The sequence below is a fragment of the Dermacentor variabilis genome, unplaced genomic scaffold (assembly GCF_050947875.1).
Source record: "Dermacentor variabilis isolate Ectoservices unplaced genomic scaffold, ASM5094787v1 scaffold_14, whole genome shotgun sequence".
NCBI classification, from domain to species: Eukaryota; Metazoa; Arthropoda; class Arachnida; order Ixodida; family Ixodidae; genus Dermacentor; species Dermacentor variabilis.
In genome coordinates, this window is record NW_027460302.1 from 18,152,701 (window position 1) to 18,177,019 (window position 24,319).

The following is a 24,319-nucleotide window of genomic DNA, read 5'->3' on the forward strand; positions in this document are numbered from 1 at the left end:
ATCTTTACTCACGCTTCCCGTCTGGGAATTTTATGCTCTGTGGCGATTTTAATTTTCCGGACATTAACTGGGCAAATCTAGACGCACATAACCAGCAATCCAAAGATTTTCTTGACACAATCCTTACATTCAACTTTACTCAGATGGTTAATATGGCAACCCGTGGGGAGAACATTCTAGACCTTGTCCTTGTTTCTAACCCCAAAATAATAAAATCGCTATCATCCGTAGCTGGTCTAAGCGACCAAAAATTACTGCTATTTAATCTCTGCATCATAGTTCCTTTCAGACAGCCCTCGACCAAATACATTAGGGACTACAAGAAAGCAGATTTTAGCAAAATTAACACTGAACTGAACACTTTTTCAAATTTTTTTCGTGAGACTGCTCCTTCTCGTACAGTAGATGAAAACTGGTTGTTATTTAAGAATAAATTATTACGGCTTGTTGAGGGACATGTATCTTTTGTTCGCATTCACGGTGATTTAGGAAAACCCTGGTTTTCCAACACACTTCGGAGGCTGTCGGGAAGGAAAAAACGTCTGTTTCGTGATGCGAAACGCTCTAAATCTTGTTCAAAGTGGGACAAGTACTTCAAATGCCTGCGCAAATACACTAGCACTTTGAGACAATCCAAAAAGAAGTTCTTCCACCACGATAACATCATACGTGTCAACCCCAAAAAATTTTGGAATATTCTGAAACGAAACAATAGCTCCAATAACATTTCCTTGACTTATCCTGACGGTTAAAACGTGCCGCTTGATCAGCGGTCAGACATTATTAACTCATATTTTTCTTCTGTTTTCACTCGTGAGCCTGCACTGAAGGACTTTGATTTGCCCAGCCGCAGTTTTCCCCTCATGTTTCCCATTACAATTACTTCTCAAGGCATTATGAAACTTATTGATAATCTAAAGATTTCTAGTGCCCCCGGGCCAGATAACATCACTGCTAAGATACTAAAAGGTACGAAAGCAATTTCCAGTCTAATATTACAAATAATTTTTACCAAGTCAATTGCTGATAGTTCACTTCCAAATGACTGGAAGATTAGTAAAGTGGTACCGGTATATAAGTCAGGCAGCCACTCTGATCCTTCCAACTATCGCCCCATTTCCCTAACGAGTATTCCCTGTAAACTCCTAGAACATATAATATATTCGCAAATAGCATGTCATCTCGGTGATCATTCCTTCTTTTTTCACAATCAGCACGGTTTCCGGCCTGGTTTGTCATGCGATACACAGCTTTTTGAATTTATTACTGAACTTCACCTGAATTTAGACTCATCACTTCAAACTGACGTCATATATCTAGACTTCGCCAAAGCATTTGACTGTGTTCCCCATCAGCGGCTTTTGGCCAAACTTTCATGCCTCGGTGTCGACTCTCTCGCACTGTCATGGATCCGTTGCTTTCTTACAAATCGATTCCAGTACACAGCTATTGGAAATCATTGCTCAACCACTGCTAGCGTCATCTCCGGAGTACCACAGGGGTCCGTCCTCGGTCCCCTTCTCTTTCTCATCTTCATAAACGACCTTCCCAACGGCATATCATCCAATATCCGACTTTTTGCAGATGACTGCGTAATCTACCGTTGCATTACAGACCCAGCCGACCATGCAACGTTCCAAAAAGACTTACATTCATTAGAAACCTGGTGTTCCAACTCTTTAATGAAACTTAACATCTCCAAATGTAAAGCTATGCAGGTATCCCGTAAACACTCTAACACGAATCACTCGTACTTTTTAAACTCGACAACCCTATCCACCGTTGAGTCGTATCGTTATCTCGGTATTACTATTAATAGCAAGTTGACCTAGTCCGACCATATAACAAAATTGGCTACCGACACTAATAAATCACTTGGTTACGTCAGACGTACCCTTGCGCTGTACCCTTCATCCACAAGAAAACTAGCTTATGAAACTTTCATTCGAAGTAAACTTGAATACGCCTCAGCTATTTGGAGCCCGCACCAAGCTTACTTAATTAATATGTTAGAATCAATACAAAATCGTGCCGCTAGATTCATCACTTCCAGATACAGCCGTGAAGAAAGTGTCAGTGCGATTAAATCATCTCTAGGACTCGAACCATTGGTGTTGCGTCGGAAAATTGCAAAACTGTCCCTTTTCTGGCGACTTTATTATAACTTCCCCGAACTGCATGGAAGGCTTCTAATCCCACCAACCCGTACATCTCGCCTTTTTAACTCTTGCAGCATCCAGCGCTTGCATGGTTCAACACTTTTTTTTAATCAATCCTTTTTGCCTAGCGCCATTATAGAGTGGAACAATTTACCAGATAGAGTTGTCAATGAGCGCAACCCCATTATATTCAAGCAGCTGCTTACTGATCACCTTAAACCCTAACCTTATAATGACCGTACTGTGCCTTCATTCTTTTGCAATTGCCGTCTCACATTGTGACTGTTCTGCTGATTTGCTTTCGCATTCTATTCAGTGTGCCTCTTGGCTTTTTTTTGTTGTTTGTTTGTTTTAATGCGAATCCACAGGCTGAGTCTTGTAAGAAATTGTAACCATATCTTTGTTTCTATCCTTAACTTCTGTAACCCCCCCCCCTTATGTAATACCCCGACAGGGGTCCTTAAGGAAAAATAAATGATGATGATGATGATGAAAATTCGGCAAGGGTACATATAATTGCAAAAGTCAACTTTGCCGGAATACAGTGCTGTTATGCGGCGAAGATAGCGTCATGAAATTTGGTGAAGCATATGAACGCGTTCGTTAATTATTCACGCTCGCACGTACCGCAGATCACACGGTGACTCGGCTCTTCGGATCACCCAGCGCACTACGACAAGCGGTTCGCAACATCTGAAGTTTAGCACGTTGTTCAGCTAATGTACTTGGGCCGGGACGACCCGAAAATTCGTATAGATCATAATCATGCAATCGAAGATTCCACTGCATAACTCTATCACAGAGCTACGCTATTACGAGAACAGGATTATTGGAGCACCCGCTTTTGTTTTACCACTCTGGTTTCAACAAGTGTATTCGCACATTTTGCGCAATCAACGTGCCCGTTACTGTGGAGCTTTACAGTAACGCTCATATTTACTTACAACAAAAAAAGTCAACCAGTCTGTCGGTTAAGAATGTGACGCCACCATAAAATGCTTACCTGTACAGAATTTTCTCTATGTGCAATTACATTTTGGATACCTACTGCCCTTATTAACGAAAGTTGCTGTTTTGCGGGCCCTCATCATGGGCCCTGACCTACAATTTTATGATGTAGTGGCCAGCTGGCCAGGGTCTGCCCATGATAGCAGAATTTCCGACAGCAGCCGTGCCAGAGTTCTCTACGAGACTGGTGTCGTCCCTGGCATTCTTCTCGGAGATATGGGGTATGCCTGCAGGCCATACCTCATGACTCCACTCAAGGATCCTGACCAAGGCAGCCCAGAGTACAGGCAAGCTAGCTAATTTCTATGAAGCAGTGCTGCAGAATATCAGAATTATTTTCAAGAAAAAAGCGTCCTGCAAAAATGGTCGAAAAGCTTCTTGCATGCAAAGCAACATATTTGAACATTCAAGACTAGACAAAAGCCAGCACAGAATTGAAACACTTTTTATTTGCTCATGTTCAATAATGTTCTCGCAATTCATTTCAAGAGCTCATCACTGAAAGGCAAAATGCGTCAAACAAAGAAAGACAAAGCACTGTTCATATTACATCAAGAGCAATTGATCGCCTCTCTTTCTCTTCTCTTCTTTCTCTTTCACGGCAAAGAAAAATAATGCAGCTATTTTTTTCAGGTACAACAAGTCACAAGCAAAAACAAGGAACAGCGTGGAACGTGTGTTTGGCATATGGAAGAGGAGGTTTCCATGCCTTCAGATGAAGCTGCAAATTCAAACAAACACTACACTTGTAGTTATCACTGCATGTGCGGCACTTCACAACCTCAGCAGAATTCTGCGTGACCCATGCCCTCCCAATGTACAGCCCCTCACTGCACCGTGTTCACCAGCCTGCACCAACATTGCCGAATGGACAGCCACAGATGGCAGTACAAGATTCCAGTGGCTTTAGAACCCGTGCACGTATTATTGCATATTATTTCTCGTAAATACATCTAAACTCTGCATTCACTTTATATTACTCTTTAATTAAAAAGAACAAAAATAGGCAGGTAGGTAGGTTGAACTGGTGCATTCTGCGATACAGTAGGTTCATTTCCGGGCAAACAACTGTAGTGTTATGTTCTTGCATGCCTCCTCATGGAACATAAGTGGGGATGCGCTCTTTGTGCGCTGCCCCAAATCTGTCGGCAATCTACGCAGACGGTTTAAACGGGGGAAAAGTTTCCCGGCTCTTGTAGCATGTGTAGTGACCTTCATCAGCGCGGCATCTGCACGCTACTCGTAACCGGACAGTCCGTTTCTCTATGTCCGCAAGAGAAGGGGGAGCGCAGCGTCCTGGCGTGCGCCAGCTTTCCAACACGTGCATACTTTAAACTTGCACTGTGTTATGGTAGCTGCATGCAGGCTGTTTCACAACACATGTGCGAATAGAAAATTCGTGGTGCTTTGCGACGAAACCAGCAGCAAGGGTGAGAGATAAACATGCACCTTCCATTCAGCGAGCTAACACGAAGGAGCTAGCAGTAAATCAAAATCCACGTTTGGGCGACTGCGTGTATTCATAATGTCTTCCAAGACCAGTTACCATCTGTCTATCTGCACCCGTCCCGTCTTTGTGTGTTCGTTGCCCCGACCTTCTCGCGCTGCATTTAGAAAGCCTGCTAGCAGAAAGTCATCCTCTCACTCATTCTGTGGCCATATAGAGTAACTACGTAGGCCAAACTGCAGGGCTGGCTGTAGCACACGTGCTGCACGCCTATAAAATGTATCAAACTGACCTGCACTTGGTACAGTTGACGACAGGTTTTTCATACCTTCAAGAGACCACGAAAATGTCAGAAAAATCAGGCAGTCCGAAAAAACAAATGTGCCCCCCAAAACTCAATTTATTGCTCGCTATTGAGTTAGAGGCTGGAAAAAGTGATTAATGATCTTCTGAACCATGCTTCGCTTGCGTGCAAGCAGGTCCGCCTGAATTTTGGCAAGAATTGTGGTGTCGCCATAAGCCGACGAAACAGTTGCGACCGCTTGCATCAGCTCAGCTTAGGTCGGCTGCGCTGCTGCATGCGAGTCGTCGTCGCTCTCGGACTCTGCAAGCACTTGGCGAATGATTTATTCATCCGTGAGCCCGGCCCACAGTTCCAACTTGCTGTCCACGTCCGTGAACTCCGAAAACGAAATGGTCGAGGGAATTTTGACGCCTGCAGTGTGAAGGTTGTGAGGTGCTCACTGCCAGACAGCTGCTCGACGACACTATCCTCGTCCAAGAAAGCCGAGTCGCCATTCAACGCAAATCCCGCGTGGTGGAAGCAGTTGCGCAGCTTTGTGGGTGGCCACCGACTTCCACGCATCAGAGAGCATGCTGAGTGCTCCAAGCAAATCGACAGAGTAGGCTTTTCCACTGTCGAGGCAGAACGCCACACGCGAAAGCAAGCGTGACCGATAGTTCACCTTCAGGTTGCGTATCACGCTTTGGTTCATCGGCTGTAGGATACTTGTCGTGTTTGGGGCTAAGAACTCGACTCGCACAGACTTCGAGAGAGAGAAAAAAATTATTTTTTTCTCGATATCTCCCGCAGACTTTCGTTCCACTAAACCTACGCAAGTTGTTTATGTGCCCGTGTGCAGCGCAGTTGTCGACAAACAACAAAATCTTGCGGCCTTCTAGATCAAACTTATGATCTAGTTTTCTCACATAGCTTTCAAAAAACTGCTGTATTATCCATGCCTTCTTGTTCGCCTCGTACAAGACAGACAGGTACTTTACGCCTTTAAAGCACCTCGGAGCTTTCGACTTGCCGATGGTGAGCATTGACAGTTTTTCTGTCCCCGACAGATTGCTGCTGACCAAAACAGTAATTCGTTCGCTACTGTGTTTTCCACTATGGAAAGGGTCTTCTCTGACATAAGCTTAAAAAAAAAAGTCCGGTCTCGCCGCAATTGAATATATCGTCCGGCGAGTACTCCCGTAAGAACGACTGCAGCTTTTCACAGTGGTAGTCCGCAACAACGCTCAGGTCAACAGCTGCACTTTCGTCACACAGTTTCATAAAACTGAGATCAGCACGCTTTTTGAAGTTTTAGCCAGCGATCACTGACCTTAAATCCCTCAACGCTCATCTGAAGCGCCATCGTCTCGGCTTTCTGTTTGAGGAGGGCACCGGAGACGGATTTGCTCGCCACTGTTGACTTCAGCCAAACAAGAAGGGCCTCCTCGAGCTTTCGATAGGTGCCTTGGCTTACATTTTTCTGACTTGCGACATCTGCCTGTGATCGGCCACCTTCGACGGACTTGATGATTGCCACTTTCTTCACCATCGGCATTGTGGCGTACTTGCCTCGGTTCATCGGAACTCTTGAGGCCGAGAACAACATAGATTTCTTCTCCATTGTGAATTGGCATGCTTGGCTAAGCAGCACACACAGCGCAGTCGTCGGGAAGTTGTCACACCGACTTTGCTGAGTGCTTCCTCGCTGCCACGTTGCACAAAAAAAAAAAGTTCCGGAAACAGCGTCTTGAAGCACTGAAGCTGATTCAATCAAATGTGAGCCACAGTAGCTTGCTACTGCTAAGCTTGTCAACGCCTGGCAAACACAAACAGGCAATCAAAGGAAGAAAGGAAAAAAAAAGCATTGCGTTACGGCAGTGACGCTGTTGCGGAAGCAGAAGCTGCTAGCATATAGCCTCAACCCAGCATCTGAGTAGCTGAGGAACTGCCATGCAAGACCGGCACCGGTTTCGAGACTACAGGATGAAAATCTAAACAAACAAGATGGCGGCGACACAGCTCAATATGAGCGGCAGTTGGCCCGGCTGACGCTTGGGAAGTCCAAAAAATTGAACAGCCCTCCCTAGAGTGTCTGAAATTTTGAGCCACATAATACATTGACTTTATGAGGTATGTCCTGGGGCCGGGAAAAAGTCCGAAAAATCAAGCATGTCCAAAAAATTAGGCGTCCGAAAAATCGGTCGTCGACTGTAATTTGTTACTATTTCTTTGCATGTGTTCATGAATGCAAAAGCTTTTTTGGCAGATCAGCGATGCCATTGTAAACACACTTCATTTTTAATAGGTGTTCCTGCCATAGCTGTATTCCAAGCACTGTTGTTCTTGAGCGTTTGAATTTATCTCGCTTCACAACAGACAACCTCGTCGCGGCCACTGGTGTTCGTGCAAGCGTAGGCTGCACAGAACGCCGGCATGACTGGCCCACAACTTCCATTGATGCTGCGCACGATGAATACCGCTCTACATACACACAAAGGAATGCAGGGTCGCGCGAAGCAGATTATGACGGCACGCACGCAGAAACAAGCACGGCCAGGCATGGTCGCGGTGACTGCGAAGGAACGGAACACCAGTGTTGACGTCACTATGCCGCGGTTTCCCATCTCCGCTGACATCGTCAGCGTGCAGTGATTGACAGGGGGGTGGAGCGTCAGCGCAATTTTAGCCAACAATTACGTCACTCCTAAGTGAAAAGTCCCCCCATACCGCAAATTTTACCTGCATGGTTTATAGGGTTCCCGCATCCGTATATGAGCGTCTTATTGAATTCGGCACACTCTTCAGCTTCCCTTTAATATGCAGTTGGCAGTTGTGCACTGATAATCATCAGCAACACAGTTTTGCTAGTTGTCATATGCCTTTTCAACAATCTTCATTAATAGCACCTAACCGTTGCCACATTCAAGACTGTTTACAACTTTCAAGTATGCTGCTTCCCCACAAAGTGATCCTATGCACTTTGGCTGTTACGAATTCCAGGCCAGGAGTGGGAGCTACCTAACATTTCTTTGTCTTTTACATGTGCAATGACATACAAATTTCACAACAGAACATTTCAGCGATACAGTTGTCTTGTCCAATGGATTCAACGCAGTGAGGCATGGTTATCGCGTACAAAGCCTTTGAAATTGGTGGTACAAAACATCATGCCTGTGTTTCTCAGGAGACTAGCATTAAAAATGTGATTGTTTGCACATGCGTGCACATAGCACAACAGCAATGTTATCAGCATGCTCTACACAGAATGAAATAAACAGTACTCATTCTTGTTTCACATATTTCTTGACATGGTGACTTCTGTTGCATTGAGATTCATGTATATGTCAAGCTCTATCTTGCAGAAGATTTTGCCGTGACGTGTTACATGAACTACATCTAGATGCCGCTTTCAAACAGATATGAATTAGATGAATTGTGTAAGGGCCTGTACTTGCTCAATCTGCCTGTTGCAGGCGGTCGGATGAGGGTGGATGGCTGGCCAAATGCCTTGAAAAATGTGTTAACTTTTTGAGAAGTCTGACAAGGCAAGGCACGTGGAACACTAGTCAAAACATCCACACGTGCTTTTCAAGGCGTCTAGCCAGCTGTCTACCCTTGTCTGCCTGCGTGCAGAGGATGGCGCAATGAGCAATTACAGGACCTAAAATCCATCAAGTTTACCCGTGATGACCATGAGCTTCACATGAAGTTTACCATTTCTGAATGGCTGTGAAAGGCACGAACATCTACAACTGCCATTTTTCAATCTATTCATTTGTTGATGCTGCAAATACAGTGCGAGGATCACAAGAGAGAGAGAGAGAAAGAGTACAAAGCTACAATGTACGAAATCTAAAAACACCCATGTACTTAGGCGCACGTTAAAGAACCCCAGGTGGTCCATATTCCCGGAGTGGCCCACTACGGTGTGCCTCGTAATCAGATCGTGGTTTTGGCACGTAAAGCCCCAGAATTTAATTTAATTTTCAGCTACAATGTAGGCAAACTGGCACTAGTGCAGTGGCTATATGTTGGGCTGCTGAGCTCGAGGTTACGCGTTTGATCCAAGCTGTGGTAGCTGATCCATTCCGATGGTGGCAGAACTGCACAACGCCCATGTACTTCGATACAGTAGAACCCCGCTGTTACGTTCCTCACTGCTGCGTTTTCCCGGCTGCTACGTCGTTTTCATCCGGTCCCGGCATAGCTTCCATAGGAATCAATGTATAAGGAACCCCGCTGTTACGTCGTAGCTGTGAAAACGTTCCCGCATGATACGTCGCAACTTGGCACCCCGAACCCGCCTGGGCTGAAGTAGGCAACGCGCTCCAACCGCCATTTTGGCTTTTGACGAGTTTTGGCTGGGCTTGGCCGGGCTTGGCTATGGAACTGGCTGCAAAAAGCCGCACGCCAGTTCGAGAGGCCGCACTAAGTGGCCATTCGTGAAAAATGCTCTCACTATCATCACTGTGATTAGGGTCACCGCATGGTTGTTGGACGGGTCGACTCACGGAGGAAGGAAACTCGGGAGAGGCCCTCACGTCACTCTTTGTGAAGCAAAAGTGAAACCGGAAGTTGGCGTTGCTAGTGGCGTTGCTCCGCCTACCGGGACAGCTCTCCTCTCTTGTTTACATTTCTCCCACGCCGCGCCGCGCGCAACCGGGCTGCTCGGACGCGCGCGCTCCGCAGCAATACTAAACAGTCGTTAGCAGGTTAGCATGATTACGCCAAAGAGGGCAAAATTTCCCGCGGATATTCCTTTGTCCGTTGCCATTGCCGTGGCGCGGTGACGACGAGGAGCACGAGCCGCATGATGCCGGGCAGTGGCCAAATCCTAGCTTTGGAGAAGCCGTCGCGGCTCTAGACCTCTGCTGACAGCAATGCGGCCTTCCAGGCTATTGAGAAACGTGTGGCGATTTCTACCGAGCGAAAGAAACGGCAAGCCATCATTATAGGCTTTTTTAAGTCCTAAGCGCACTCTGTGGAAATAAATTGTCTATAGTTGAAGCTGCCCTTTTTTTCATTCATTTTCGGAGCTTTCCTCACTGTTGCGTTTTCTCGGCTGTTACGTTTTTTTCCCCCGGTCCGGTGAAAAACGTATGAACGGGGTTCCACTGTATACACGAAACATATATTACAAGACATACCGTATTTACTCGCATAATGATTGCACCCCTGAATTTTGTCGTCAAAATTCGATTTTTTTTCTTTCCCGTGTAATGATCGCACCCTGAACTTGTCGCAGCGATATGTTGTGTGCCAAGTCTAGCTAATGATGATCGCACTTACCATCTGTCAAATGCTACGCAAACGACTATTGAAGACATACCAAGCGGTCTGCATGTACCCAACATTTTTAAGCAGATGCCCTATTTCATTTTATCACTTTCTGCACTTCCATGAGAAAAAAAGAAAGCTACAACCAAGCTTGCCTCGGCTTTATTATTTGTAGGCGTCATAATGGATTTTGTCAACAACAACAACATAAAGGGTGCCTTTCGATTCCTCTCGTCTGCACTCGTGGGCACGCAACAAATCGCGGTGGCCACGTTTACACTGATAGGTTAGAAATGCACCCTATTCATAACGCCGACGCTTGTAACGCAGCTAAGATATTCGCCCACCGTTAGCGGAAACATGCCGTATTAGGATAGCAGTGAAGACATATGTCGCAGTTTCCACAGCATGCCCGCTATGTGTTTCTGTGTCACTGGCAGCTAAGCGTGCCCATCTCTGTTTCTGTCCCCTCAAAGTGGACATGGCTATGTCGCAAACTTGCTGATATTAACATTATTCATTACTGATACGGAAGAAACTGTTTCAATGCGCGTAATGTACTCACGAGAAGAAAAATAATCGTGTTCAGTGTGTTCGGCTTGCTCCGCCGGCCGTCATTTTTGTTTTGGTGTCCCACACTGACAATGGCAGCCGCCTGCTTGTCATCGCGCTGCAAATGCGGAATAAAAAAAAGATGTTTCTTTTCGTGGGAAATTTAACCCGCACAATGATTGCACCCCTGGATTTGCATCAATTTTTTTGACAAAAAGGTGTGATCATTATGCGAGTAAATACGGTATATGATCATATACGAAAACTTTTTTATCTGCCTGACTCATTCTGTTTTTGCAGAACCTTCATTTTTAAGTCAATAAGGGCCTTTTTTGCTTTAAGGTTTTCCATTACTTGTGCATGCTCTGCCTGCCTTTTTCAAGTCTATCCTTATGATCCTCACGAGCGAGTTCCATGCGAAGTGCATGGTCTTCGCGAGTTAGCTTCATCTCGAGCAAGTGCTCTTTCCTTTTTCTTTGAGCATCTTTTGTGATAGAAGCAAGCCGAGCGCTAAGTTCACTCCTCACAGCATCATCCCTTGGGCAGGATGACTGGCTTGCGTTTGTCCGCCTTTCACGGCGGGCTGTCGGCACTGGCGGCACAGCAGCTGGTGGGAATGTAGCTAGGGGTGATGCTGGCTCTGGTAGAAGCTGAGCAGGTTCAGCATTTGGTAGTGCTGCACACTGCAAAGCCACTGCTTTGTCCTGGTTTTCAATGTCCCACTACCAGGAGTCATCATAGTTCATGTCGGCATCTGCAAAGTTGTTGCAATCAGAGTTGACATTAGTGTCGTTTCCACAATGCTTGTACCTCTTACAATCCACTTTTACGAATGCGCTGTGAGCTATACACACACTTTTGCTTTGCTACATAATGCACCGATGTTGCTGAACAAAATACTGCACTGTACTTACTATTAGGACATACTAAAGAACTTGACACAATGTAAGCCCGTGAGCACACAACAATACAGCATGTTCCTGCTGGTGCATCCAGCTGAAGCAGGTTGAATGAAACGGTGACAGTGATAACTATGCAGTTGCATTCAAACTTTTGCATACAAGCCGCTCATCCTCATATTAGGACTCATTCTCTGTTTCATGGGCCATGAAAATAACTAAACCAATGGTGTCTGTGCCGACACTCAATGCTGGCACTTATTTGCATCACAGGTAGGCTTTCTGCGTATATTGCTTGTTGACGGTACATAATAAACAGGAAATCATGGGCATGGGAAAAAGAGGTGCTTTGGAAACGCTGGAGAGGTTTGCCCGATAGCAAGTCTACCTGCTATTCCACACGCATGTGGCAACAAATGAAACACACGTATGACCACAAACAAACAGCATATGCACCCATGAACATACACAGCTAATCATATATCCAGTACACGACACAACATGGTCAATTTACAGTTATCTCCACTAGGCATGGTCCCTCTCGTATGTTCAGTGCAGATAACATTATGACATCTCTTTTCGATGCAGACGCAGACAGTGCAAGAGCATATCCATCCATGTGTACTGTACATTGCACACATACAAGTTTGGTGATGTAACCACTCCACTGTAAAAAATAAGGAATTTCTGTTTGCAACACTGACATGAAAACAATAAAATAATGCACAAATGCAACTGCAAAAACCAGTTTTGGAAGCCTTTGAGACAGAACCAATGACTGCATCATTCCTCGTTATAGTGTCCATTAAACCAAAATAAAAATAAAACCCTTCCTGCGCTGCTCCAACCCCATCACCATGATGCCCAAAAGTAATGTCAGCACTCCGACATTAAAAAGTAGCTTAGTTTCTTGCAATACTGCTATGTCAAATGCGTAATACAGAATGAGTTGTTCATTAGCCACCTGCAATGCCTATTTGGTGCCTTTCTGTATTAGCAAATCTAGTTTCCTAAATAATTATGCCCTTCCATAGGGCCTGTAAGGTTCTCTTGAATAAATAAATAAATAAATAAATAAATAAATTAGTCCAGATATAATATTGCACATTAACTCATACTCACCATCTGCGTCAATGCTTCGTCCAGGCTGTGACGAAGCCAGCAGTGCTGCTAAAGCTGGCGTTGACTCTGTGCCAGGCCCAGTGCAGTCGCTGTCAAATGGGTTGACAAGGCGTGTGGCCATGTGAGTTGCTACCGCACCGACCCTGAGCAACTCATCATTCATGTGGCGTCCCGCCGGGGCGCCACCACCTTTGAAAAACAAATATCAGCATTAGCAAAATTTGACGATCACTAAAAATTCAACCATACCTCTTCAGTTCCACTGCTTCGAAAATACTGGCAGAAACATATGCACACATCATGATGTAGCTGCCTTAAGTCATTTTGGAGCCCTGCTAGCTGAGTGCAAAGGAAATACAGACACAGGTCGCCGTGCTCACACACACATAGCACCAGGCATATGCTAATGAACTGCAACTGTGCCCAAGTTTTCCTTGTCCCTGGTATTTCATTACAGCACACGACAAGCCTACAAAGCTAGTTGATGGCGTTCGCCCAAGGACCGCATTAGCACGCTTTGCAAACAAATAAGGTAGCATTTCTTTCATAGCAAGATGTCCTTTGAGGTAGCAAATGACGCCTTCAAGAAACCATAACATGAGCAAATTTGCCGGTCGTGCAAGTGTGTCGCGGAAAACAAACATGCGTAGGCACATCCTTTGTTTGCCTGCATGTTACGATCAATCAAGTTTACTGCAACATTATTTTTGGCGATGAATTTATTATGTCCTCGCCACTGTTCCGTATGCACACGCACAGGCTGTTGCAGAGTGCTCTAGAAATCAGCTGTAGCGATGGCTTCCCGTGCTTTCACCAAATATATATAGAAGCAAGATGCAGAAATTTCGGCACATGAGGAATAATGCTCACCTGTTTTGAATATCTCACGCGTGTCTTCGGCTTTGGCACGGCGCCACTTTTCTTTTAGGTTGTCCCAGCACTTCTTTAATTGCTTGGACGTCCGTGGCCGCACGTTGTGGCGACTGTTAAATTCGTCGGCCAACTTCTCCCACATCTTCTTCTTTGCGTGGATGGACACCGCATCAGTCCTTCTCCACTCAAGCACATCGCGGTGCCTCTCCATCAGATCCATCAGGACGGTGCGCTTTTCGTCCGCACAGTTAATTTTGCGCCGCTCCATTCTGAACGCGGTGTACCAAAAAAAGATAATACTACGACTATTTAAACAACTAAACTGATAAAAAATGAGTAAAATAATACACAGCTAATTATAAATAACCAAGAAAAAGCGAAGGAAGTAATAACAAGGCAAAACAAGACGGACGAAGTAAATACAAACACAACGCGGACAAAACCAATCTCGAGAAGACGGTACAAAAATGTGCGCTGCGTCGAGTGAGTTAGACCAACGTGGCCAGACGTAAATGGCGGACTCACCAAAAACAGCGAGCGTTTCATCACGTTTCATCAAGCATTTATACATTATTTATGTACAGATGCTTGTGCGCATGCCATTATTGCTTTCTTATAATAAAAGCAGTTTAAACGTCATCAAAGTATATATTTCGTAGCAAAAAATTTTCTAGCCTCGCTCCCAGGTAAAACACTTAACGAGTGAAGGGTGCCTTTCATAAGGCACACTTATGGCGCGTTAAGGTGCGTTTTTGAAACGCACCTTGTTCTTTCCTTATACTTTTCTCGTCCTTTCATAAGTGACCTTATCGCGATAAGTTAAGTTTGGTTTGTGAATACGGGGGTTAGAGGCTGTTCAATTCTGGATTTTGTATTCATTACAGGTGCTTAGATGAATGAAGACCTCAAGAGTGAAGTTATAGACGGTCTTCCCAATCATAATGCAGTTTTTGCTAATTTTCCTGTTGTCTATGAACCTATGAAACCAGAATACAAAATTGTTAGTGATTTTTCATGTGCCAATGATGATTGTGTACTTTCTATATTAGCGGATTTCTATGATGAGTTTCTGTTTTCCAGCAAAACCTGCAGCATGGACATGTTAGTGGAACACATTCAAGCGATTGTGTCTGAATGTATATCAAACGCAATCATAAACACCCATGATACAACAAAGAGATAATTCAAGTTATTTGCTGCATAAAGCAACTAGGTCGCTGATGCAGGTCCAAACCAAACCAGGATTTGCATGTGAAAGAAAATGCTCAAAAGTAAAATGCATGAAGCTAGAGACCTTTATTACAACAGTACTTTGTCAATGTTCAAAAGAGAAAATCCGACCAAATTTTGGAAGACAATTAATCCACCTTCTACCAGCCCTTCTTCATTCATTATTGAAACTTAAACCTGCTCTGATGCTCAGACGATCTCAGAACCCTTCAGCAATTACCGTATTTACTCAATTCTAACGCATCATCGATCATAACGCGCACCCGCTTTTTGCGACCAAAAGAAGGTGAAAAAAAAAAAAACCGCCCTGATTGTAACGTACATCCATTTGCTATGAAATAAAAGAAAGAACGTCCGTTACAGTATCGTGCACTGCATTCTTTCAGACAGAAATAAAACTTTCTCTCACTAGGACAAACAAAGATTTACTCTCAATACATTATTTGTTTATTTATTTTTAATACTGCCAGTCCCATTCGGGACCATAGCAGGTGGACATAAAAAACGAAATACATGTACATGGTAATAACTAAACGTGCACATACAAATTGTGTGTCAATAAGCCAAACAAGGAACGCAAAGGAACAAGGTAAGAATACATAAAAAAAGCTAAACAAATATAGATATCACATGCCTAGCAATACACAGAATACATCATGAAAAGGACAGCAAATAACAGTAAACACCTTCACAATAATCAGCACGGCTTACAAGAGTTGCAAAGCATCTTACGTGAATAAGACTGCGTTACTGATTGCTTGATATGGATTCTAACCGTGATGTGAACTGAGATAATGAGTCTGCAGAAATGACTGAAGGATCGAGGCGATTCCATTCCCTTATCACGAGGGGGAAATAAGAGTGCATGAATGTGTCATTATGGCATGAATATTCTGTTAAAGCGTGTAGTACCTGTTTATGTCTCGATGATCGTGACTGCGAAAAACACATGTATTTTGTTAGGTCTATCTTATAATAGTTGTGATTCAAGTTGAATAAAAATTTGAGCCGTGCTTGTTTCGCTCTTGATGATAGCGTCGGTAAACCCGATATAGCCCCAAGGTTAGTGGGTGAATCTGTGTACTTATACTTGTACTTATACTTATACTTATACGCTTTTCGCTGTACTTTTTCCAGTTTCGTTATATTAGTTACTGAGTGGGGAAACCAGACTGTGTTAGCGTACTCCAAAACCATACCTAACAAAAGTAGTATACGCGAGGAGCTTAGTCGGTGTGGGTGCGAGGCGGACACATCTTCGGAGATGAAATAGCTTGCGTAATGCCTTCGAGGTCACGTTGGCAAAGTGCGCGTCCCATCTCAGGTCAGAAGTTAGAGTGATGCCTAAGTATTTATGCTGGTGAACTTTTGTTAGCATTGTGAATAAAGTACGGAAAATCGTAAGGTCCTTTTTTTCTTGTTGCCATCATGCAAACTGATTTAGTTGTGTTTATCGTCATTTGCCATTTTTTTCACCATTCATTTAGCTGGTCTAGTGAATTGCTAAGCGAAACATGATCTTCGTAGGTGTTCATTGTTTGGTAGATGATGCAGTCATCAGCAAACAGTTTGATGTTACAGTCAATATTTCTGGTTATGTCGTTAATGAAAATTAAAAATAACAGTGGCCCCAACACGGATCCTTGGGGGATGCTGATGTGACAGCCATTGTCGCAGATTCCACATGCTGAAATAGTGTACGAATTGTGTCCGGCTTGTTAAGAAATCTGTTACCCAGTCTAAAATTTCCCCATCCCCAATAAAACATCGTAATTTTGCTAATAATTTACTGTGGCATACACAATCAAAAGCTTTCGAAAGGTCTAATAATATTATAGCAGTTTGGCTATAGTTGCTGATGTTAAATGCCAGATCATGCACAACTTCCATAAGCTGTGTGACGGGTGACAATGCATGGCGGAATCCGTGCTGGTGTGGCGTTAAAAAGTTATGAGTGTGAAGAAAGTTTGTTAGGTGTTTACGGATGATATGCTCGAGCATCTTGCAAGTGGTGCAAGTGAGATATATTTATTTTATTTATTAATACCTCAAGGGTCCAAAATAGGACATTACATGAGGGGTGGGCATGTAAAAGGCGGGATTGATGATGTGGAAATTAGAAAGATGAGTCGGAACACTCAATGGCAGATCTAAAGCGTGCTGTATCGCGGATGAGTGCAGTTTGTCTGGGAAGGCCATTCCAGTCTCGGGCAGTTCGGACGCAGAATGACTGCAGGAACGTAGTGGTGCGGGCTTGTGGTGGGATTACGGAGTTCGGATGGCCTGTTCGACGAACACGATGAGCCAGATGGACCAGCTGGCTGTCACGAGGTATGGAATAAAAAAACCTGTGATAGAGGCATAGGCGAGAGATGCGACGACGAGAGGCAAGAGGCGATAGGTCTAGTTTAGCTTTTAGTGATGAAACGCTAGTGTGATATGAGTAATCTGAAAGAATAAATCTAGCAGCACGGTTCTGAACGCTTTCAGGGGCTTTAGTGAGATTAGTTTGGTAAGGGTCAAAGATAGCACATGCATATTCAAGTTTCGGTTGCACAAGCGTTTTATAGGCAACTGATTTCACGGGTGGTTGTGCCATGAAGATATTACGGCGAAGATAACCAAGAATTTTGTTAGCTGAATTAATTATGTGGCTTACATGATTTGTCCAAGACAAATCTTTGGATAGGTGAATTCCTAAGTACTTGAAGGAGTCGGTTGTAGATATAGTGCAGTTGTTAATCTTGTAGGCAGGGGGAATGTAGTTAAGTCGACGATGGAATGAAATATGCACAGTCTTACTAACGTTTAGGGACATGAGCCATGTAGCACACCAGTCTTGAATATGAAAGCGGTTTCCTTGAAGAGTAGAGACGTCTGCGACGGTATTGATAGGGCGGTATAGGACACAATCATCAGCGAAAAGATGTATTGCAGAGGTTACAGTGAATGGCAGGTAATTAATGTAGATTAAAAATAGGAGTGGCCCAAGAACAGTGCCCTGAGGTACACCAGATAGAACGGAGGAAACGGAAGATGTAAGGTTGTTAGCATATACACAGTGTTTTGGTTAGTTAAAAAACACTGGACCCAGTTAAGAACAAGTGGGTGGATGTTTAGACGTAATAATTTTAGTAGAAGGCGAGAATGTGGAACCTTATCGAAAGCCTTTTCGACATCTAAAAACAGGGCGTCAGTCGGAATGTTAGAGTCGAGGTTTAAATGAATATTATGAATAAATAAAGCTAACTGCGTTTCGCATGAGTGATCTTTCCTGAAGCCATTTTGATTAGGCTGAAAGAACTTCACTGAAGTTAGGAAGTTAGCTACATGAGAGTAAATGACATGTTCCATGATTTTGGAGCATACGCTGGTGAGTGAAATGGGGCGGTAGTTACCTGAGGAAAACCGACCACCTTTCTTGAAGACTGGAATTACCTTCCTTGTTTTCCAGTCTCTTGGAACAATGCCTGTGTCAAGTGATTGATGAAAGATGATACAGAGGATTGAACTACAGACATACTTCGTATTTTTTAACACTTTGGCATTAATGCCGTCGGTTCCACAGGATGATGAGCACTTCAGGCTATCTATTACCTTAATGATGCCTTCCGGCCTAAAATTAGTACCTTCCATTGGTGTAAAATTGAAAAATGGTAAATCTGGTAGTTCATTGGCAGGTTCTTTTGTAAACATTGAACAAAATGCAAGGTTCAAGGCATCAGGAACATTTGAGTCAGAAATGGGTGAGCCAGAATTATCACATAGAGAAATAGAGCTATTAGTTTCGGGTTTTATCGCTTTCCAAGAACGCCGCGGGTTAGAGTGCAACATGTTTGGGACAGTAGTAGAAAAGAAATTACGTTTTGTGTGTGCTTTTAATGAGTTATATTCTTTAGTAGCTTTGTTATATTTTTCCCAGGCAGAAGAACCTGAGCATTTGGCTACATGAAATAATCGTTTTTTCTTATTGTTTAAGCGCTTTAAAATAGTGTTGAACCAGGGGGAACGCGCTCCTTCATTTATTGTGATAGTTGGAATGTAAAGACCTATTAAACGCAGCATTTCTGTTTTGAAAAGTGCCCAGTTACTCTCAGTCGACCACTGCTGATACGTAAGGGCAAGTTGCTCATGAAAGATAAAAAGTTCACGATTAATGCTTGGATAATCGGCTTTATCTATAGTGTTAGTATTTTCTTTGATATTTTACTTTTGAGTGTATTGCAAGGAAACGTGGCATGAATGACAATGTGATCGCTAAGACCACTGACGTACGTAAGAGGAGGCATCTTATCGGGGTGCGACGCTAAGACGAGATCTACAATATTTGAAGAGTGTTGAGTTATTCGCGTAGGTTTAGTAACAAGCTGCGATAGACCGAACAGCAAGCAAATGTTTATAAATTCGCTAGCCATGTTTGTTTGTGTTAGACATGACGCAATGTTACTCCAATCTATAGTTGGAAAGTTGAAGTCTTCGAGTAACAATATGGGGGTGTTAGGATAAGCTGTTGTTAGTTCAAACAATGCATCGTGAAAAAACGAAAGAAAGGAGCTATCAGTGCAGGGTGGACGATAGCAACAGCCGATGAGCGTGCGCGGTGAAGTGGCGTGGCAGCACGTCCAAATCATTTCTAGAGGAGTTCTTATATTTACAAAAGAGCACTTCAGTTGGCGATGAGTAGCAATAGCCACACTGCCGCCACGGGTTCCATCGCACCTGTCTTTGCGAAAAATATCAAATTCTGATAGATCTGGAAGAATTTTGCAATCAAGTATTGTGGAATTTAACCATGTTTCCGTTAGTGCAACAATGTTACTGGATGATGAGGAAATGAGGCTGCATAACGAATCCCGTTTGGGTATCAGGCTGCGGATGTTAGTGTAGAGCAACGATAGATTGCGCTTAACACGCTGAGTCGGCCTCAGTGGCTTTTGCGCTTGCTGCTAGGATTGACGTTCGACGACCGACTGTTTAGCGAGATATTGGTCAATAATTAGAGGGCAATGAGGTATCTCCTGTTTTGTGTATTGGGAGAGAGCGTAAACTTTTATTTCAAATCAACAAGATTTGAGTCCGGCGTCCTTTTAGTGGGTCTGGGCACCTGCCGCAGACGCGGTTCCGAGACCTTGTCTCGAAGCGGCCTCCTCGGCTCACTGGACGGCCCAGAGTTGTGCTGTCAGGTCAGAGCTGAGCAGTGCGGTCATCCAGCGCGAGTGGAGGCTGGCGGTGGAAGAGACGGAGGGGTCGGCACTGCCCGACTTGTTTGTTAGGTCCCGACACTCCCATAACATGTGATTTAGTGTGGCAACCTCGCCACACGATGTGCATCTGTTTGTAGTGTACATGTCTGGATACATGGCGTGCATGAGTCTGGGGTTTCTGTAAGAGTCTGTTTGTAACTGTTTGAAGTGTACTGCTTGCGTCCTGTCTAACCTAGCGTGAGGGAATGGGTATATGCGTCTTTGTAATTGGCAGTGTGCCGTGATGTCGTGAAAACTGGTCATACGATGCTCCCATGCCCAGACGTTTGCAGTACCCCGCGGGGGCTCTTCCTCCGATGCTGCTCGGTGAGTCAGGCCTCGAGCAACGCCGTGAGTCACTTCGTTGGGGGTGCTCATTCCAGTGTGTTCCAGGATCCATAGCAAATGCCTTCAGTTATCAACGTCGGCCTCTCCCTGGTGTATGGGATGTCGCTGGAGTATCTGATATGCCTCTTGCGAGATGCGCCCATTTGCAAAATTGCGAATTGCCGTTTGAGAGTCGCAGATCACGTATGTAGCTTTGGTTTGTGTGAGGGCCAGTGCTATGGCCGCTTCCTCTGCCGCTTCGGCATGTGCCGTGTTCACGGTGACGCTCGTGAGGTGGTTGCCTCAGTGGCTAGTAACTGCCGCCACGAAACTCTTCCTGTCTCGATAGCAGGCTGCGTCGGTGAAGACCGCCTCCTTGTCGTTAGAGTAACTTTTGTTCATGTGTTTTGCCTTGGCTTTACGCCTCCCCGTGTGGTGTTGAGGGTGCATGTTGCGAGGCAATGGGGGTACGTATAGTTGCTCGCGTACGGGTCTTGGAATGTCTACTTTGATGCCGTGTTGCGAGTGGTATGAGATGCCGAGATTTTCAAGTACGTGTCCGCCCGGGCGGGTCTTGGATAGGCGTTCAAGTTGGGACACTTGTTGCGCCTCCACGAGTTCTTCGAGCGTATTGTGTAGGCCTAGTTCTAAGAGCTTGGTGGTGCTAACTCCAGGCGCAAGTCCCAACGCACATTTGTACGCCTTGCGTATGAGCGCGTTGAGCTTATTTTTTCCACAACCGTCCAGTTGAGAAACGCTGCCGTGTAATTTACCTGAGAAATGACGAAGGCTTGTATGAGTCTGATGACGCTGCCTTCGCGCATGCCCGCGTGTTTGTTGGTGATGCGTCAAATGAGCTGCATCGTGCTGGTGGCCTTTGCCGTTATCTTGCGAAGTGCTTCACCATTGCCACCCTTATGCTCTATCATCATTCCTAGTACCCAGATTTTCTCTACTATAGGGATGGGTAGGCCGTTTGATGCCGTTAACTGGATCTTTTGCTTTTCCAGGGGGGTGTAGCATTTAGGTGGGCGCCCCTTTCTGACTGGTCTATATAGCAGCAGTTCGGATTTTTCGGCCGAGCAGGCGAGTCCCGTGCCCACGAGGTAGTTTTCTACGCATTGGATGGCCTGTTGTAAACGTTGCTCGATCGCTCCGTCGCTGCCCGTTGTCGTCCAGATCGTAATATCATCCGCGTATAGCGTGTGATGCAGTCCTTCGATTTGAAACAATCGGTCGGCCAGCCCCAGCAGAACGAGGCTGAAGATCATTGGCAAGATCACCGAGCCCTGCGGGGTGCCCGAGCTGCCGATGTTGATTTGCTCCGACTGTAGTTGTCCCACTCGCATGCGAGCGGTTCTTCCCGTGAGGAAGTCTCGGACGTAGTTGTACGTGCGCAGGCCGAGATTTAGCTTGTCTATTTGTCGCAATATGGCATCGTGGCGAACGTTATCGAAGGCCTTCTTCCGGTCCAGCCCGAGGATGGCTCTCGTTGAACGCCCCGGACTGTCTATGATTTGGCGTTTTAGTTGCAGAAGGGCGTCTTGCGTGGAGAGATGCCTTCTGAACCCAATCATGGTGTGTGGAAATAAGTCGTTGTCCTCGAGGTAATCCGTGAGTCTATTGAGAAATGCGTGCTCCATTAACTTGCCCACGCAGGACATGAGGGAGATGGGGCGCAGGTTCTCTAGCTGTAATTTCTTGCCGGGTTTCGGTATCAGTGATATTTGCTTCTTTCCATTGCCGGGGTAGCTTGCCGTGCGCCCAACACTCGTTAATGTATTTTGTTAGTTTCTCGATCGATCCGTAATCGAGATTGCGTAGTGCCCTATTGGGTATTCGATCGAGGCCAGAGGCCGACTTGGCGTTCAGCTTTACGAGGGCCGCCCGGATTTTGGCAACGGAGAATTCCTCGTCTAGAGTGGCGTTGCTTTCTCCTGAGTAGTCTGGATATATTTGCGGTGGCGTTTGGGATATGTAAAGGTGTTCCGCATCCCGTAGGAATTGTTCTTCCGTTCCCCCATAAGCGTGTATGATTTTGTATATGCCTTGCATGTGTGTGGTCTTGGTGTTGGCGGGCTCGATCAGATACCGCAGTATCTGCCACGTGCAACGCGTGGTGAGTTGACCATCCATCTCCGCGCGTTTCTCTTCCCATTGGTGATGTTGCAGGTTAAGCGCGTGCTTTTCTACAGTAAAAGCTCGTTAATTCGCACCTCGTTAATTCGAATTTTCGAATAATTCGAACTAATCGGCACGGTCCGGCCATGCTCCATAGAGCCCCATGTATTGAAAAGCTCGTTAATTCGAATGCTAATCCGGTCCGCCACGGATAATTCGAACTGCGCGCCGCCGTAGCCAGCTTGAAGTCTCTGCTGTTGAGCGACAGATGGCGCGACATACACTATCATCATCGCGTGTTTTTAGGGGGCAGCACTTGCGTTTATTCGCAAATGCTCTGCCGCATCGTCATGGACAGCAGGATACGCAGTGCGTTCGGCGACAACCGCAAGACTGGCCATTCTCTCCGTCGCCTATGCGATCAGAATGTCGAAGCCTAAAAGTGCGCCGTTGCTCGCTTTTGTTCTGTACGCGTCCGTCGCAGACTGACACTGCTCGCGTGCCGCGATGTCGTCACGTGGAAAGTATCGTGCCAAAACGTTGAAGGATAAATTAGAAATTCTGCGGGAAGTTGATGCAGGGAAACTGAGCAAGAACGAAATTGCAAAGAAGCACGCTGTCGACATACATCCGGAATAAGAGGACGATTGAGGACTCTTACGAGGCTGAAACTTTCGGCAAGGATCAGAAAAGGCTTCGGACAGCTAAGCACCCGGACCTGGAGGCAGCGTTGCTCACATGGATCAAGGAAAAACGGAGCCAGGATATCCCATTGAGAGGCCCCATTATCGTAGCGAAAGCGGCTGATTTCGCGCAACGTCTGAACGTCTCCGACTTCGCCGCTTCGGACGGATGGTTTCACCGCTTCAGAGACAAGCATGACCTCGTTTTCCGCAGTGTGTGCGGCGAAGCCAAAGCCGTAGACGCAGAAACCTGCACCGTGTGGCGGAATGGTGCGCTACTAGACCATCTGAACAGGTACGCACCATCCGATATTTTCAATGCCGACGAGACCGCCTTGTTTTTTAAACTCTTACCGGACAAAACGATCACGTACAAGGGGGACGTGTGCGCAGGCGGCAAGCGCAGCAAAGAGCGCGTGACGGTGTTGCTCGGGGCGAACATGACTGGAACAAAGAAGCTCCCCCTGTTTGTGATAGGGAAGTCACAGAAACCTCGATGTTTTAAGAACATCCGCACGCTGCCGGCCGACTACGCAGCAAATAAGAAGGCCTGGATGACGGGCGAGCTTTTCAAGCAGTGGCTGAGGAAACTCGACCGAAAATTTGAGCTTGCCAAGAGGCAGATTCTCCTCCTCGTCGACAACTGCTCGGCGCACAAGGTGGAAGTAGAATTGAGAGCCATTGAGCTCGTTTTTCTTCCGGCTAACACCACCGCGGCTCTTCAGCCTATGGATCAGGGCGTTATAAAGAATTTGAAAAGTTTTTATAGACGTCACATTCTTGAGAAGTTGCTCCTGTGCTCCGATAATGAGAAAAGCTATACCGTAACTCTGCTCACAGCCCTGCACATGCTTGTGCGTGCCTGGAATCAGGTAACCACAGAAACCATTGCAAATTGTTTCCGCCACTGTGGTTTCGGAGCCCTTAACGCAGACGCTAATGAAGTTGAAGAGGACGTCCGTGCTCCGCTTCATGTACGGGAGGTGCTCTGCGATACGGACTTCAGCGACTGCGTGAATGTCAACAGCTGCGCCGCGGTCTGCGGTGCCGTGACCGATGATGAAATCATCGCCCAAGTCATCGGCGAAGACGAAG

At 45.5% G+C, this 24,319-nt stretch overlaps 2 protein-coding genes across 2 annotated transcripts in view; both read right to left on the reverse strand.

Moving 5' to 3' along the window:
• The window catches only part of LOC142567663 (26S proteasome non-ATPase regulatory subunit 13-like), a 296,627-nt gene that overhangs the window by 22,461 nt on the left and 249,847 nt on the right, over positions 1-24,319 (reverse strand). The gene's annotated exons all lie outside the window — the stretch shown is intronic.
• LOC142567664 (myb/SANT-like DNA-binding domain-containing protein 3) lies at positions 10,021-15,952 on the reverse strand. The gene is made up of 3 exons (XM_075677846.1): positions 13,618-15,952; positions 12,748-12,936; positions 10,021-11,480 (listed from the first exon to the last, which is right to left on the reverse strand). Exons 1-3 carry the CDS (start codon positions 13,886-13,888, stop codon positions 11,449-11,451), a joined length of 492 nt encoding a protein of 163 aa, XP_075533961.1. The 5' UTR covers positions 13,889-15,952; the 3' UTR covers positions 10,021-11,448.